This window comes from Synchiropus splendidus, chromosome 1 (genome assembly GCF_027744825.2).
Source record: "Synchiropus splendidus isolate RoL2022-P1 chromosome 1, RoL_Sspl_1.0, whole genome shotgun sequence".
In the NCBI taxonomy this organism is placed as follows: domain Eukaryota; kingdom Metazoa; phylum Chordata; class Actinopteri; order Syngnathiformes; family Callionymidae; genus Synchiropus; species Synchiropus splendidus.
The window spans coordinates 32,058,537-32,073,895 of NC_071334.1; the positions used below are offsets into that span (position 1 = coordinate 32,058,537).

The 15,359-nt window shown below is 43.0% G+C and overlaps 2 protein-coding genes across 3 annotated transcripts in view; one reads left to right on the forward strand and one right to left on the reverse strand.

The window, feature by feature from the left end:
• The first annotated feature begins 3,654 nt into the window (after nt 1–3,654).
• abi3b (ABI family, member 3b) lies at nt 3,655–7,678 on the forward strand. Its single transcript, XM_053845206.1, has 5 exons — nt 3,655–3,876; nt 3,942–4,109; nt 5,334–5,513; nt 5,590–5,660; nt 6,054–7,678. The coding sequence occupies exons 1-5, from the start codon at nt 3,751–3,753 to the stop codon at nt 6,643–6,645; spliced, it is 1,137 nt and encodes a 378-aa protein (XP_053701181.1). The 5' UTR covers nt 3,655–3,750; the 3' UTR covers nt 6,646–7,678.
• A 2,293-nt stretch (nt 7,679–9,971) lies between these two features.
• Nucleotides 9,972–15,359, reverse strand: part of mpp2b (MAGUK p55 scaffold protein 2b) — a 39,305-nt gene continuing 33,917 nt past the window's right edge. For both annotated transcript variants that reach the window (XM_053882373.1, XM_053882365.1), the window contains 5 exons: nt 14,067–14,135; nt 13,833–13,994; nt 13,142–13,344; nt 12,889–13,017; nt 9,972–12,383 (listed from right to left, as the gene is read on the reverse strand). In XM_053882373.1, coding sequence (XP_053738348.1) covers nt 12,207–12,383; nt 12,889–13,017; nt 13,142–13,344; nt 13,833–13,994; nt 14,067–14,135 — 740 coding nt within the window. In that variant the 3' untranslated portion in view covers nt 9,972–12,206. The remainder of the gene's footprint in view (nt 12,384–12,888; nt 13,018–13,141; nt 13,345–13,832; nt 13,995–14,066; nt 14,136–15,359) is intronic.

Here is a 15,359-nt window from a genome sequence, read left to right on the forward strand (position 1 = left end):
CTGTTAAACGTGGCTGCTCGGAACTTTTCGTTTTCTGATCCAAGCAGCTGTAAGAAGGCGATCAGTCACTGTGTCTGGCTCTTGTTTAGAATAGGGAATCCACTAATCCTTTAGGAGGCTTGGTTGACATGATCGCAGAGAGAAAAAGATGCTTCTGGAGATCTGGAATGAAGATCCTCCTCCAAGCACTTGGTCATCGTCTGCAGCTGAGCAGCTGAACCTACAGCACAGCCAGTCCGTGGCACGGTTTGCGTATTAGAGTGAACACCAGAGTAGAAAGTTAGAATATGAAACATGAGTTCTCACTTTCAGTAATGGCCTAATAAGGCGATTGAATAGCCTCAGAAAATGATGTGGAGGCTTGTGAGATGCTCTCACCTGTAGTGTCTGAGCCAAAGTAAACATGATCAACATGCGGCATGGGCCTGCAGGGTGAAACATGTCGCAAACAAACTCTGCCTATTCAAATCTCATCTCAAACCATTGCAATCAGAGGAGTAGAGCAGGAAAATGCAACCTTGTGGGAAAAAAACAAAATATATTTTTTTTAGGCTAGCACGACAAGGACTACAAAAATGGCTGTATGAACCTGAACCCTGGTGCCAGTGTCTCTTAATCCTTTAAGGGTTCCATGAACGTACCCAGCGCTGCTGGCATGCGGAAAACAACAAGTGGACATGTTGGTTAAAACTTAACTCTAACTGTCCAAACTAAGTTACTCCTAAATGGATCTGCCGCATTCTATTACATAGCGGTATATGTCATCTTGCTAACACTCCAGATAACACAGGGAAACGAAACGCATAAACACCTTGCAAATATACACAACAAAAATGCTGTATTTTACCTGTTTTTTCTGACAAAATGAGGAATGTAGAATCATTGCAAATAAATACATAAAAATCAAGAAAACCAACAATTACATTTCTGTTTTTCCTCACGAGTAGAGGAATGATGTAAGCTGAAGAAATGAGGGGAAATAAGAGACTGAGGTGTGTGTTGTGTAAGCGAGCAGTCACCATGAATCCCCTCCCTGAGGTCACACTGTATGAAGTGCAAACAGAACTATATTGCTGAGGCAAGTATAAACCTTCTCAGTCATTAATTGTTATCTAATAGTCCTCACCATCATAATCCCTGCCAGTCTTCATTTCAAATGTCAGGAAATTCAATTACACAGGCAATAAAAGTGTCATTACCAGTAATTAACTTTGAGTGACCCTCACGCTCCTGTGACCACAGTCCAGGTACACGCCGCAGAACAACATGCCAGGGCCCTTGGCAGCTGAGTTTACTCATCTGGCCCATTTGTTAATGGATGAATGCATAATACACAATCTTAAAGGCTCATTGTAACATAGCCTTAAGAGGACTATGTCACATTATTTCCAATGCTTAAAAATATGCTCTTAAAGTGAGATACTGAGGTTTCAAAATCATTGTTTCTGTGTCGCACCTCTTCCACTTGAAGTCTTCATGGACAGACCACCCTGCATGTGTGAACCACATCACATCTACTGCATGGGCTGCTTACAAGTGACTGAGCACATCATGTCTCTCATATCTGCTCCTGTTCTTGTCAGAAGGGAAGATCTCTGATAATTTTAAGTTCAACACGAGAGCTGGACAATGATTGACAAAACTCATCACATCAAGGGTGATCGTTGGTGGGTGTTTGTCATGCGGTGTGGAAGTGTGTGCCAGCCAAAACAGCCGAGTCAGGGAAACTGAACTGTGTGAACTGATTTATGAGGAGCCTGCACGTGTAAATGCTGCATGGTTCACTTGTACTCACAAGGCTTGAGGGAAGTTTGAGTAAAAAGCTGTTTTGAAATGAAAGGATAGATCACTTGCTCACAGCCTGCTACTGTGTCTGTGTGCGCGTCTACACAGCAGCTTTGTCGCCATCTCAAGAGCAGTAATTGAATTTGCCGTCTTCTTTAATGGAATTCTGTGGAGTGTTGAGCAGTTAATGGTTTGGTTTGTGTGTGTGCGTGTCTGTAATTCTACAATTCTCATCAGCAATTGCTGCAGACAGCCTCCTCCATGTTAACCCATCACATTCACATTCCGCCCCCATTTTTTTTCTTTAATCGATGAAGATTTTTATTTTTAGGGGTATATAAGATCCAAAATATATCCAAATAATTTTAATATAATGAAAGGATTAAGGTTAAAGGGGTTAAGGTTACAGGTAATGTGAAAAACAGTCCTCATTAATACAGAAAATTGATATTTAAAAGGAAGTTACATTATAATTGATCAATTTTCAACAAATTCCTACCACAACAAGAACAACAACAAATTGTAGTTTTAAAACAGGTACACAGTCATGAGATGAAAGTGATGTGGAAAGTAATTACAAAATTGTAATTATGAAATGGGAGTTTTATGGGAAGACCTTATGATCAAATATGAATTTCCCCTTATAAAATTATGAAAATGAGGAAGTGGTTTTATTACGCATTAAGGGTTGTGGCGTTTTGGCAGTTTTCATCAGCGGTTGCCACAGCAAATCAGGCACATCAGCCTACATCCTCCCGAGTCACTTCTCTCCTCTTCATATCCTCCTTTATCACATGATCCCTGTGACGCCTCTCCGCGTGTCTGGCTTCTGTAACTTTGTCTCCCAACTTTTAAGGTGCTGTTTTCTAAACTTGACCGTCCTTGTCACTCCCAATGAAAACATTGGCATCTTCAACTGCGACACTGCTTCCTGTCCAGTGTCAGAGCTGCTGTCCCTGAAGCAAACACCATGGCAGGTCTCACTCCTGCCCTATAGCGCTTCACTGCTACTGATATTAGTCTATGATCACCCCTGACAGTCGTCTCCCCCTGTTCTAACCATCTCCTCTTCGCCTCTTTCAGTCTCACAGGTACAATGAAGTCACCACAAAAATAAATGTAATGTAGTGATAAACAGGGAGTGGGAGTTCACCAACTAGGAAAGTGCTCCGAAATAAAGTGCTGTTAATAAAATAAAATAAAATATGTCTTTCAAGATAAGTGGTCACAAGGTTATAGGTAGATATAAATTTGATATTTAACGCAACAAATCAACGGCGTAGTATTAAAGTTGTGCAACGGTGCAAACACTAGCCAGTGACGTCTGTAGTTCTTTGGATGTCGTTGCGGGGTCTTTTGTGACCTTTGAGCTTTACAAATAAGCTTTTGGGAATGATCATTTATATTCCTTCTCATTGGTTCCTGAATTTCTTAGGTTCTCAGTCCGAAGTCTTGCGATTCAAGATTGCATCGGGCCAGAGTGAGGCAGAGACAAACTTTTGTTTTCCGCTTTGTTTTCCTATTTTATTTTGCGTTTATTTGTTATTATTGCCTCACTCTTACGTTGGATGATCTCAAACTATGAACAGCGACAACAGAACTCGGAAAGTGGGCGAACCCTTCTCACTCCACCGTAAAACAATGCAGAAATGCTGACATCTGGTGGTCGTTATAAAAACGTGCGTTTCCTCGCGACACATTTCCTGGTTGTAAAACCGAAAGAGTTTGGAGCTCATTAAATGTTTTACTCAACGCATAGCTATGTTGGAGTGAAAAACATGGTTGGAGTATAGTAACCGTCATTTGACCGACTCCGCTGAAGAAGTCGAAATCAGTCCCCTGCGGTGATTCCGCCTTCAAACCAGCGCCTCCCTCCTCCTCCTCCTCTTCTCACTTCATCCTGCCTCGACTCGCCTCGACACCTCCGGAGCTCACTTGCTGTGTTTTCAAAGATCTGTCTCTGCCATGACCGATTATACAGCAGTTGTTCATGCAATTTTGCAGGAGTCGCCTACTGCCAGGAAGAACCTCACAGACAACCAGAGCAATCTCCTGAGAGTCGCTGACTACTGCGAGGACAACTTCCTGAAGGTGAGTGATGCTCCTTCTCAAGCGAGGAAACTTCGCTCTCCGTCTCATGACAAACTCCTCCTCAGGCGGATGATCAGACCAGGGCGGTGGAGGAGGCCAAGGCTCTGGCCATCCAGTCTCTGGCCTCGGTCACCTACCAGATCAACAGTGTGGCCAGCAGCCTGCTGAAACTGCTGGACGCTCAGACCATGCAGATCAGTCAGCTGGAGTCTTCAGTCAACCTGCTGACCCTGGTGAGGTCACCCCAGACTCACCATCTGCACAGACACCAATCTGCATTTTAGGAGGTCTCTTCCAAGGCCGGCTTTCGTTATTAGCAGTGAGGTGTGTGTGTGTTGGTGTGCGGGCTTGTGTAGTTATCCTTGTGGGGACTAAGTCGTGGAAACACACCGACAAGTCCAAGCCTCAATTTGAGAATGAAAATGTCAAAATGACTGGGTCATTGTATTTAGATCTGGTTGTTTTGGATGGTTAGGTTTAGGGTGAGAGGCCAATGCGAGGTCCCCACGAGGGTAGCGCTGTGGGTGTGTGTGTGCATAAAACAATGTGAGAAATGTATGTGACATTCCACGTCAATTGCATTATTTCTCAGTCACGACCATTTTAAATCATGTTGATTGATACTTGTGACCACTTGTTTAGACAAGAATAGTTTTTGTGTTGCACTGCTAGTTTTAATGTAGTGCTAATAGAGGCAGCAGTGTAACTGATAATATCCAGTTCCTCTTGAATGTCAGTGGTCAGATTGGCCTTGTCACTTCACCACGATAAAACAACCTGATATAACCACGTCGGTCCCGACATCTGAGACGGAGCTAGTTCTGTCTTCAAGCCAAATAAGAGGAAGGCCACATGTGCTTTATTAGGACCCATCAAAGGTGTGAATACATTTTTAAAAAAATATATTTGTGTATTTCTGTCTCAAGTTGCTGAGAGCGAGCGTTTTCAGGTAAATGGTCACTAGTGAGATGCAGTAACACAGCAGCCAAGCTCAACTGCGATTGAGTAAGTTTATGTACACATTTGTACATTTCTGAATGTATATTCCGGTGTGAAAAGTTAAGCCGGCATCCAGTGGGGCAGGTTTACGCTGGCTGAACAACATCTGATTTATCAAATCTGAGAGCAACTTTCTGGGTGAAAATTGTGTCTTTTTTTGTATAATATACAGATACAAACTGAGCATGTGTTGTGCTGCTTTGATAAAACTAAGAAGAGTGAGCAAGTTTCTTCCTTAGTTTCAATGAGGAAAGCTGGTCTTCCTCAAACCTCTTTATTTAACAGAAGAGCTGCCACAAAAAGGGTCTTTAACTTGGCTTCATGTCCTCAAAATTCTGTACAGTCGATTTCATTTCGCTTCACCTCTTCAACCTCGGAGGCTTTTTCTTGAAAGGTTTTTTTCCCCAGATGATATTTCTGGACCTCACTACATGTAGCTCTGTCTTGCCTGTGTCCAGGCCGCAGCGATCCACTATGAGAAAGTGGCTCGGCGGGAGATTGGCAGTTTCACTACTCCAAAAACCAAAAGCCGCTCCAGACTTCTGGCAGCGCCAGCCTCAGGGAAGGAGCCAGAGAGGAGCTACACCCGAGTCCCCATATCGTACTCTAGCCTGGACTCCGTTGGACATTGTTTTCAGGTGAGCGTGACATTTGGCAGGCAACATCAGCGCTCACTTCCTCTGTCTGTCTGACGTCTCTGTTTGGTGCTGTCAGACGTCCTCACAGCCAGCCACAAACAGAAGTGAGAGCTCGGATGCCACGGTGACTGTCACTGAGCATGTGGTGTACGTACCTTCCTCTTTCTCACAATGCATGAACTTCAACTGTTGTGCTGCTTCCTGTCCACAGTTCTGCTCTGTCACGGCTCTGCCCTGGCAGACAGTAGGTGTCGAGTGAAGCACAGAACTTTGAGCGAAACAGAAGTGGGACTCAACAGGAAGTTGAATGTGGTTGGCTCACTTGTCTCGCTGAAAACCCGAACAGACTTGCTCAAAGCAAAGGACATAAACAAATTTATTTTATGCTGTATTTCTATAAATACTGAATTGGTTCTAACCCAATAATACTGTCATGTCATAGCCTTGTTTTAGAGGTATTTTTTATTTGAATTATGACCACCCACCCAGGTATGGACAGCAAAATAACTCGTGTTTTTTCCCCTGCATTTTTGTGCTCAGCTCCAGTTTTGGAATTGCGGTGCCGCTGCCCTCAGTCCCCTCGCTCACCTCCGATGACAGCGTCCTCCCACCTCCCCCTCCTGATGCTTCCGACCAAGCCTTCGCTGGTGCTCCTCCTCCACCTCCTCCTCCATCCATGATTTCTCCTTCCGGTCTACCTCCACCTCCCCCTCTCATGTCAGGAGCAGCCGCTCCTCCCCCACCTCCTCCTCCATCCATGATTTCTCCTTCCAGTCTGCCTCCACCTCCCCCTCTCATGTCAGGAGCAGCCGCTCCTCCCCCACCTCCTCCCTCCTTCTCTGGTCTGGGAGCAGCAGAGGTCCCCCTTCCACCTCCTCCTCCACCTGGACTATCACCAGCACCTACTCCCCCTCCACCTCCTCTTCCATTAGGAGGTGCCTCCATCCCGCCACCTCCTCCTTTGGGACTGGGATCAGCTGATTTTTCAGCTCCTCCACCACCACCTGCGGCGGGTTCCGCATTTCCCCCACTAGGAGGCGACCTCCCACCTCCTCCACCACCACCTCCCACCGGCCCCTCTAATAGTGCACCTCCTCCTCCTCCTCCTCCACCTCCACCACCACCTTTCTAGTAAACAGCACATTGCAATCCAGGGTTTCTGCCCGTGAGAACCCTTATAAAAAGAAGCACAAGCAATATAGAAGCAATGAAGCTGAGGGAAAGGTCTTGACATTTACTGAATTGGTGACAATAAAAATGTTTTAATCATGATAGTAAATCTCTCTCCAGTCAGAGTGCTGTCTCTTCCTATGTCTGCGACTTGAGTTCTGCGAGTAAAGGACTTCAGTCATTGTGATGTTTCTTTGAGGATTTGTCAGTGAAAAACACGCCGAAAACCATCATGATCGTGTGTTATGTGTTAGCCACTTGATTCGATGTTTCCACTTTGTCTTAATGTGTTTGATCGCGAGTGATTTCATCTTCAAAAAGAGATAATTTCTCTGATGGCATGGCTGCTCTCATTAAAGCCGTGGTGCTGCTCCCATGCTCATCTACATGTAGTGGAAACCCCGCAAATAGTGATGGGTCCATGAGGCTCCATGACACAGTTTTGAAGGGTTGTTGAGGTTTCGTGGCTCGGTGTCCAGATTTTCTGATTTTTCTCAGCTGTAAAATGCTTAGACTAAGTCAATGAAACCTCACATCATTTCTAAACTGAGAGCGCCATCTAGTGGCCTCTGAAAATTAGGCCGCTGTTTCGTCCACCCTGCAATACTGTTTCATGATACCTCATCTACCCATCACTACCTGCAATAATCTGAAGAGGCATCTGACCCAAGAGCATATGTTAAAATATTTTTTTGCTCTGCTCTTATACTCAGTTTGTTATTTTTTTTGTCCAAAATGAAATATTTTCGTTATCGTAATGCGTATTTGACAGACAAAATATTCAACATGATCTGACACAGATCAATAAATAGTCTTGTGAAATCACACCCGTTCAATGAGAGGGATGTGGAATATCCAGCGTCGACCTGAAAATCGATAAATACATGTCAATTCAATAATGATTAAATTATTGTTGTCAAATTTCAGTGTTTCATTTCTTATTTTGTTGTCAGCTGTGAGAGATAAATGATGAATATGAAAGATAAACCATGAATATCATTGAATAATAAATGAAAACAAACAAAAACAAGAGTGATGTTGTATAGTTATGCTGAGCCATTACACGATTGTTCTATATAACTTGCATTTGTTTTGTTTTCATCATCCCACAGATCATTTTTGCTCTACTTTACACGTCCACTGTGCTTTGCTGGAAACCAAAATAATGATTTCCTTCTTCCCCCGACATGTTTGAACTTCACCTGGGCTACATTCCTGCCCAACAAGCTGAAACATAGGTGCTGAGTTTGCTCCCCCAACTCTTGTCAACCTCTCTTCAGACTGATCGTGAGCCCAAGACAAAGCTGCAGACTTTTCTAAAGTCTGTATGAAATAACAGGGCCTGGATGAACTACTGGTCAGATCAGCAGCTGAAAAACAGACTATGGAGTATGATAACCCATGAATACTTGAAGGAAAACCCATGAACACAACATGCCAGTGGACCTTCACATACAAGGTCAATGAACTCTGGCGATCCCGGCACTCCCAGCTCTGTCATGATATCAGCAGTCCACCAGACGACTACACCTGCAGCTTTAAGGCACAATAAAAACTGAAAAACACAAACTCAAAGTCCTCAAATGGGACAATAAAGTTGTGAACAATCTCCAGGAGCCTGTCGCAGCCATTGTTTTGGTGTGTTTCTGATTCTTGAACAAGGTAAGACCTACGCTGTTTGCTCACTCTTTATTCACCTGTCCTGTCTAACCATTGTTACCAAGCGACACAGACTAACACTTTTATAGGAAGCACTGAAGGTCCAACATAGCCACTTAGACGTGCTGCCTAAAGGGTGATTTCTACTCGTATTAAAAGCTTAAATACGCAAATATACCTTGCCATTACTGAATGCTAGCAAGTATAGAAGAGACTGTAGAAAATTGTTCTATTGCTGAGGTTTGTTTAAATGACTGCGCTCACACGCTAGTATCTGCTGTTCTGTGTGACCGTTTCACAACGCCATTGTATCCTACAGTGATGCCAGCAGAGCTCCAGCATCTGCCATGATCCTGGTTACTTTCCTACAATACATGTAAGTCCACAGAATGAAAGCAGTGGTTTCTGATCACTGACATGTTGGAACTGCTCAGATTACCCTCCGTAGGAATCTCCCTAGCGCTGGTGCTGCTCTGCCTCTACCTCTACGCCAAAAAGATAAGGGCGACGTCTGGCACACGGCCACCAGAGAACCCCCCCTCAATTTGGACCATTCCCTGGTTAGAACACAGGGAAGAGGATGTCGTGTACCATGACCGATTACCCCCACCATACAGCACAGTGGACGAGCCGCCTTCATACTCACTGGTGAGGCCACTGAAGGTCATCAAAGATCAATGTTTAGGAACCAGCTCAGTTTATCCGCTCACATTTAGATAGTCACCTTCTAATAGGGATGTCTGATGATAAAAACAAAAATATGGCAAAAGCGTGAGACATTTTTAACAAAATGTATTTTTAAAAATATTAACTGGGTACAATAAAACATATGTCTGGGTGTGTATGTACTTGTTATCTGAGGACAGGAGGATGGTTTTATGGGGACATTTTTGCCAGTCCCCATAAGATGAAGCCTCAATTTGAGGATGAAAACTTCAACTTAAGTTTGTTTCAAAGCCCCGGTAAATGTTTTGGGCGGTAGGGTCTAGGCTGAGAGGCTGCAGAGAGCATTGTGGCAATGAGAGGTCCCCACAAAGATAGAGATACAAACATATGTACTGAAGTACTACTGGGCCTATATTCTTCATACATCACCAACATTGGCCTTGGATAAATGTCTAAAAAAAACAGACAGAGACACGTTTTCTTCATTTGCACGTCTTTGATGTATAAAAAGAGCGCAACAGCATAAGCCTTTTCAGAACTGACTTCTAAACTCTTTCCGTGTGTCTCTTCGTTCCCAGTTCGACCCTAAAGGGACAGGCGTCCGGCCACTTGATCCACCACCCGCCTACGAAATGTACCCCATACCTGTGCCTCTGGACTCCCCTCACTGGACGCCCACAACCAGGTCTTAAACATCCCTCTAAACGCTGACTCTGAGCTTTTAATTCAAGACTCTTGTCTGTCATATTAAATAAATATGTGCCTGAAAAAGAGTGTACAATTCATACTTGCTCTTTTCCTAAAGACAAGTTCATTTTAATCGGATGTTCGGATTTCCTGTTTCTCTTGTGTCTGGGTTGGGCCTGGAGGAGTCCGAACAGTCATCAGAGGCTGTACCCACTGAATCGTAAAGAACGGATGAATAAGAATCATGAGAGCACAAACACACACAGATATGACATCTTTGTATTCAGTGCAAAGTGTGAGCTACTTTTATTTGTAACGTCAGTGCTACACAAGTCACTGGCTTCCAGGAGGCAGTAGTCACTCACTGCCGTCTGTCAATCAAACCCATCTAAAGTACCACAAGAAGACAAAACTTCAAAATAGAAGTACAGGATTATTCCAACAGATTGTTTTTGCTCTGACTGTTGTTGTGTTAAAACAGCGTCTTTAATCTCCCACATGTAAAAAAAAAGAAACTGCTCTCGCTCAGGTAATCCACCCTGTGAGAAAAAAAAGTATAGGATAAACACACGGAGTATTTAGTAACTACAACACACCAATGATTAGAAATACCCCAGGCTCAATAGCGGACCTCAGTTGGTCAGAAAAATGATGGATTATCTTGTCAAATGGAAGGAGTAAAATGATGACTACTAAATACCGAAATGGTTCGATCAAGTGTGTCGTTCATGTGCTGTCAGACTAATTGTTTGATGGCGCTTCCCGAATGTGCCTGTGATGTATAGTCACTTCCTGTTTCACAATATCAACTAGTAAATTTGGGTTGCAATTCAAACCGAGACAACAAAGGAACGCAGGGAGAACGTGAACACAAAGAATGCTGCAAAGTACAAGGAAAAAGTATTGGCAACAAGGTTTCATGTATCCCATTACAAATAAGTAGTGACTCCACCTCTATCATTGTCTAAGACAAAAGCTCGTGTTGAAGTTGGGTTGTTCACTTTGAACACCAGATTTATTTTTTTTTAATTTTTGCTAAGACATATAGTCAAGGAAAGCTGCAGATGTGAATGACTGAGATCAATAAACAAAACAATAGAAGGTCACACTTTAGATTAGGAAATATACATGACCATAAACAAACTACTTATTTATATAGTTTATTTATTTATATGATTTATTATAGCCCATAAATTAAAAATATTGATTTGTGTCTTGTGCCCCTTGACTATATTTTGCCCTGGAATGGTCACTAAAAGTTCAGTCTAAACAAGACCACTATCACTGATTTACAGCTAATACGCTAGTAATTATCTAGTAATAATTGATATATGTACGCAAGATAAAGTGCGACCGAATAAAAATACAACAACATTAAGTGTGACAGTAAGAAAACATTGAGATACCGGGGAAGTCTGTCGGGGTGAAGGGTATTAACTTAATAAATTATAAAAAATTGGTCTTCACATTTTCGTTATCTCACTCAGTTTTATCTGCGACATCTTTCTTTTTTATTTCACAAGTCTTACATAATGTGAATGTCTTGAAAAATGGCAAGTTGAATGAGTACAAGCAGAGCCCACTAACAACAAGACTGGATGTCAGTTGCTATGAACAACCAACCCCTTGCGTGGCTCCCCGCCTCAGTGACGGTACTGAAAGTCACTGTGACTAAAACGCACGGCTATGTGACGGCCCTTAAATAGCAATTTGGCAGGTATTAAAGGTAGGATGAATGGAGCACTATTCCATGGCTAACCCCAACCTACAGTATGTCTTCTTTTCACATGTCGTGCCGCCAATGTGTCAACATGCGACGCTGAAGGCTGCCTTTTTCGTCAGTATAGGACTCAAAAAGCAACATTCCCAACGCCAATATATGACGCCAAGTGAGTGAGGATTTACAAGATCTTTCATGGCTTTGAAGGGATAAAGCTGTTGCAAAGTCTGTTAGAGGGCACCACATGTACTCATAGAACTGGAGTTACATCCAGGTAACATGGCACCAGTTTTGTAGAGCGACTCCCTTCCATTTGAAGCAGGGCCCTGTTTCTGAGCAGCACATGAGCGCACCTGTGAGTCTGTATTGCTCTGTCAGCCACTGTCATTTCTACTGCTGCTCAATTGAGCAGAGACAAACTAAAAAACGTACATTTCTCTATACAATCGTACTGCACTGCATGATCACAAGGTCAAGTATCCTCTCCAACAAACATCACTTGTTTTGTCTCCATGTTCACTCTACGCATCATACCACGTGAAGATTTGGAAAAAGGATAAAAAGGTCATTTTACAGTCTAAATGCACATATAGGTCAAACACTCTACCTCTTTCCAAAATGTATGGATTGATTCCGCTTCTAGGGTCACTAAGTTTGTACAAAACCGATCTACCTGCTGGTCATTGCACTGAACTCCTTCACTAAAGATCTCCACCTTTCACTACGGCTCCTGCCCCTGAAGAGCTACAGAGGTTCAATGGTTCTCCAGCCTGGTGTCTCTGAGCTCACTTTCAGAAGACCCAGCTGACGGGCACCCACTGCTGCTCCAGCAACAGTTTGTCCAGCGCTGAACGCAGACTTCGGAAGGCAGCCTCCAGGCTGTCGTTCACAATGCACAGGTCAAAATAGTGTCCGTAGGCTCTCTTGATGCGCTCGCTCTCGTCCACCGTCCTCTTCAGTTCAGAGTCCTGCAAGGAAAGTTGAGTCACTTAAAGCAAGATCACCGGGTCTGAATAGCATCAGCTTCCAGCTGGAGGAAGGTTGGAGGAGACAAATATGAGTTGAAAATTGAACTAGTAAAACATGAAGTTAATGAACTGAAATAACTGACAGGTGTGAAAGTGCAATAAATACGAACAAGTGAAACATAAACTGCTGTTTGTTATTGTTATTTAAGTCCTGATAATGAGACGCAAGACAAGTGACCGTCAACTAGCTCTTTTCTTTTGGAGTAAAGCTGCCCTATTTTAAATGGTCACATAACAAGGACACAAAAACATGAAACAACTGAAAGAATTGCTGTTAGCTGCTGTATTCTTTGGCGGTTAAATGAGCTGCTCCAGTGGGTGTGGCCAGTCTAAACAAGGGTGTGTGACAGACACTAGACAAGGGGTCGACAGGGCCCTAGAAAGGGCCACAGTGGGTTTTTGTTCCAGCCAAAATACATAAAAGCAGCACAATACTGTGACTCACCGTCAGCTGCTTGGTGATCACTCCCGACTCAATGGCCGACCTGTTCATCGCTTTTAAGACCTCAAAATCTGGAGCCTCGATAAAAACAACGTAGGGCAGGAACTCTGATGTCCGCAGCACTTTCAGAGCCTTTAAAACACAGTGGCCAGATTAGTAGGATCAGCAATGAAAAATAGACTCCAATGAAATTACTGCTCAACACGCAAAAAGACTGATCAATTGATATTGAAATATTCACATCTGCTGCTGCTACCTGAGGGTTGACGTCCAGGATGCAGATCTTCCCCGTCTCGATCACCTCGTGTATGGAGTTGATCTTGGTGCCGTACAGATTGCCGTCGTACTCGCCGTGCTCCAGGAATCGACCACATTTGATGTCGCACTCCATTTCGTGGCGGGTCATGAAGGAATACATCTGACCATCGCGCTCATCCACCTTTGGCTTTCTGGAGGTGACTGAGAGTGAATTGAGAGAAGATGAGGCTCAAAGAGTCCAGCAGAGTCTGGTGCAGCCTTAAATGATTTATTTTGTGTGTCACTGTGTCCTGAGAATATGTGAAAATCACATCAGCTATTATTTAGTGTAGCAAAATATTTGAACGCATTTTTCATTACTACTAAAAAATAAATGCGGTGATACATCATTTTGTTTATATATATTTTAGTTTTTATATCTATATGAACTGTATATCTACTGTATACAGTATATCTATCTATCTTTATGTATGTGTATACATATATACGTAATATAAATACATATATCTACAGAATGTACATATTGTGTACATATATATACATATACATGTAAAAAATATATTTTTCTTGTAAATATATATTAAATAATATTTTTAAATATTATTGAATTTTGCCTTCGCCCTTTCCTTGCCGTCATATTTGGAGCGAGGTCAGTTTCCACAGGTGGGGGGAGGGAGGGCTGCACTCACAGGGGACAGTGGTGGCATATCTCTGCGGATCTGACACCAACAGCTTGTTCTTCAAGCTCCGCCGTCCGACTCCCTGAGCTCCGATCAGAACCAGCGTCTTCCTTCTGAAGGGCGGGACCCTGGCCACCTCCTCATAGATGCGCAGCTCATGGCGATCGAATTCTAACACAATGTTGATGCACAAGAGTGTAAATAAATAATGCAGCAATCAATGGGCTCCCCAAGGTCACTGACCCGCATTCTTTGTGGTTAAATACATCATCCTCTTTTTTTTCTTTCCGCCCATCCCAGCACACAGAGGACCTGCGGCAGAAACACATTGCACATTGCATGTAAAATCACGGTTTGCCATGAGTCAACACAATTCTGGGATCATAGAAGCTGTTTCTTGATGTGTTTGTTTGTGTGAAATATAGTTCCTTGGCAGAGCTTTGTGCAGTGCACAATGCTATACTTCTCATCATTCTACGATTTTGAACTTTTCTGGTGATTTGCATGTGAATTTTCCTGTTATATTTTACTTACAGGTGGGACTTGATTCATAAAAAAAGGTTTTATGGTGAATTCATTGTGATTAATTGTGTTTTAATATTTGTCACCAGAAGGTGCAAATTTTAGCAGTATAATACATCAGGCCTGAGGTCCTCAATGATGAACAAAGTCTTTACAGTTTTTAACAGTTTTTTTTTTTTTTAAACAGTTTTTAAACTAAATTTTTCCATCCATCAACGCAATCTCATTTAGTCTCCCTTGTAATGGATGTGTTGATGCACCTGGAGGTGGTGCACGGAAAAATGCATCCTGAGAAAGAGAGTTCATATGAAATTAATCTGTTATTCTATTTCTATCTATTTTAATGTAATTCATTAAACAAAATTGATGTATTTAAGTTCCAAAATATTTTCTTCACACATCTCCAATAATCTTCCATCTTCCATGGTCATGAAGGGAATAATTCAGTGACTTATAGCTACACACAAGTGCGTCAAATGTTTTTGGAAGCATCACAAGTGCTGGCATTCTGTCTCTTTGGGCTCTTCCCTTCAACGATATGGCTTGTTTTTAACACTCTAGAGTTTAATATCTGTTGTTCAAGACGTTCGTTTTTGTCCTGTGACCACCTGCGTCTCTTCAGGAGTTGATCACGTGAGGCACCAGAAGATGCCACAAGGTGGCAGCACACAACAAAACAAACTTGGCCTGTGACACGGTCTACCGCTTCAGCCACCTGTGAAAAGAAACACTGCTGAAAACTGCACCTATCATGCAGTGGAGGAGAAGTCAGCAGACAGACGCTGCAGCAGCTGTAAAAGATGGACATCGCTCTTCTCGCTGGAGGTGTGAAAATATTTGAAACTGTCAAGGGCAAGTGTTTTCAGATCGAGGTGTTTGAATTGTCCCCCAGCGCAAGGACAAACGTGACTCACCTGTTTTTTAGCTTCTGCTGTGAATCTAAACAGACACACACACACACACACCGCTGGGACCTTATCTCTGTGACCATCAGCAGCCTTCAGGGAGGCGCCT

Coding starts and splice junctions, on each gene's coding strand:
- abi3b (XM_053845206.1), top strand. CDS start 3,751: ATGACCGATTATACAGCAGTTGTTCATGCAATTTTGCAGGAGTCGCCT. Junction 3,877..3,941: donor GCGAGGACAACTTCCTGAAG/GTGAGTGATGCT, acceptor ACTCCTCCTCAG/GCGGATGATCAGACCAGGGC. Junction 4,110..5,333: donor CAGTCAACCTGCTGACCCTG/GTGAGGTCACCC, acceptor GCCTGTGTCCAG/GCCGCAGCGATCCACTATGA.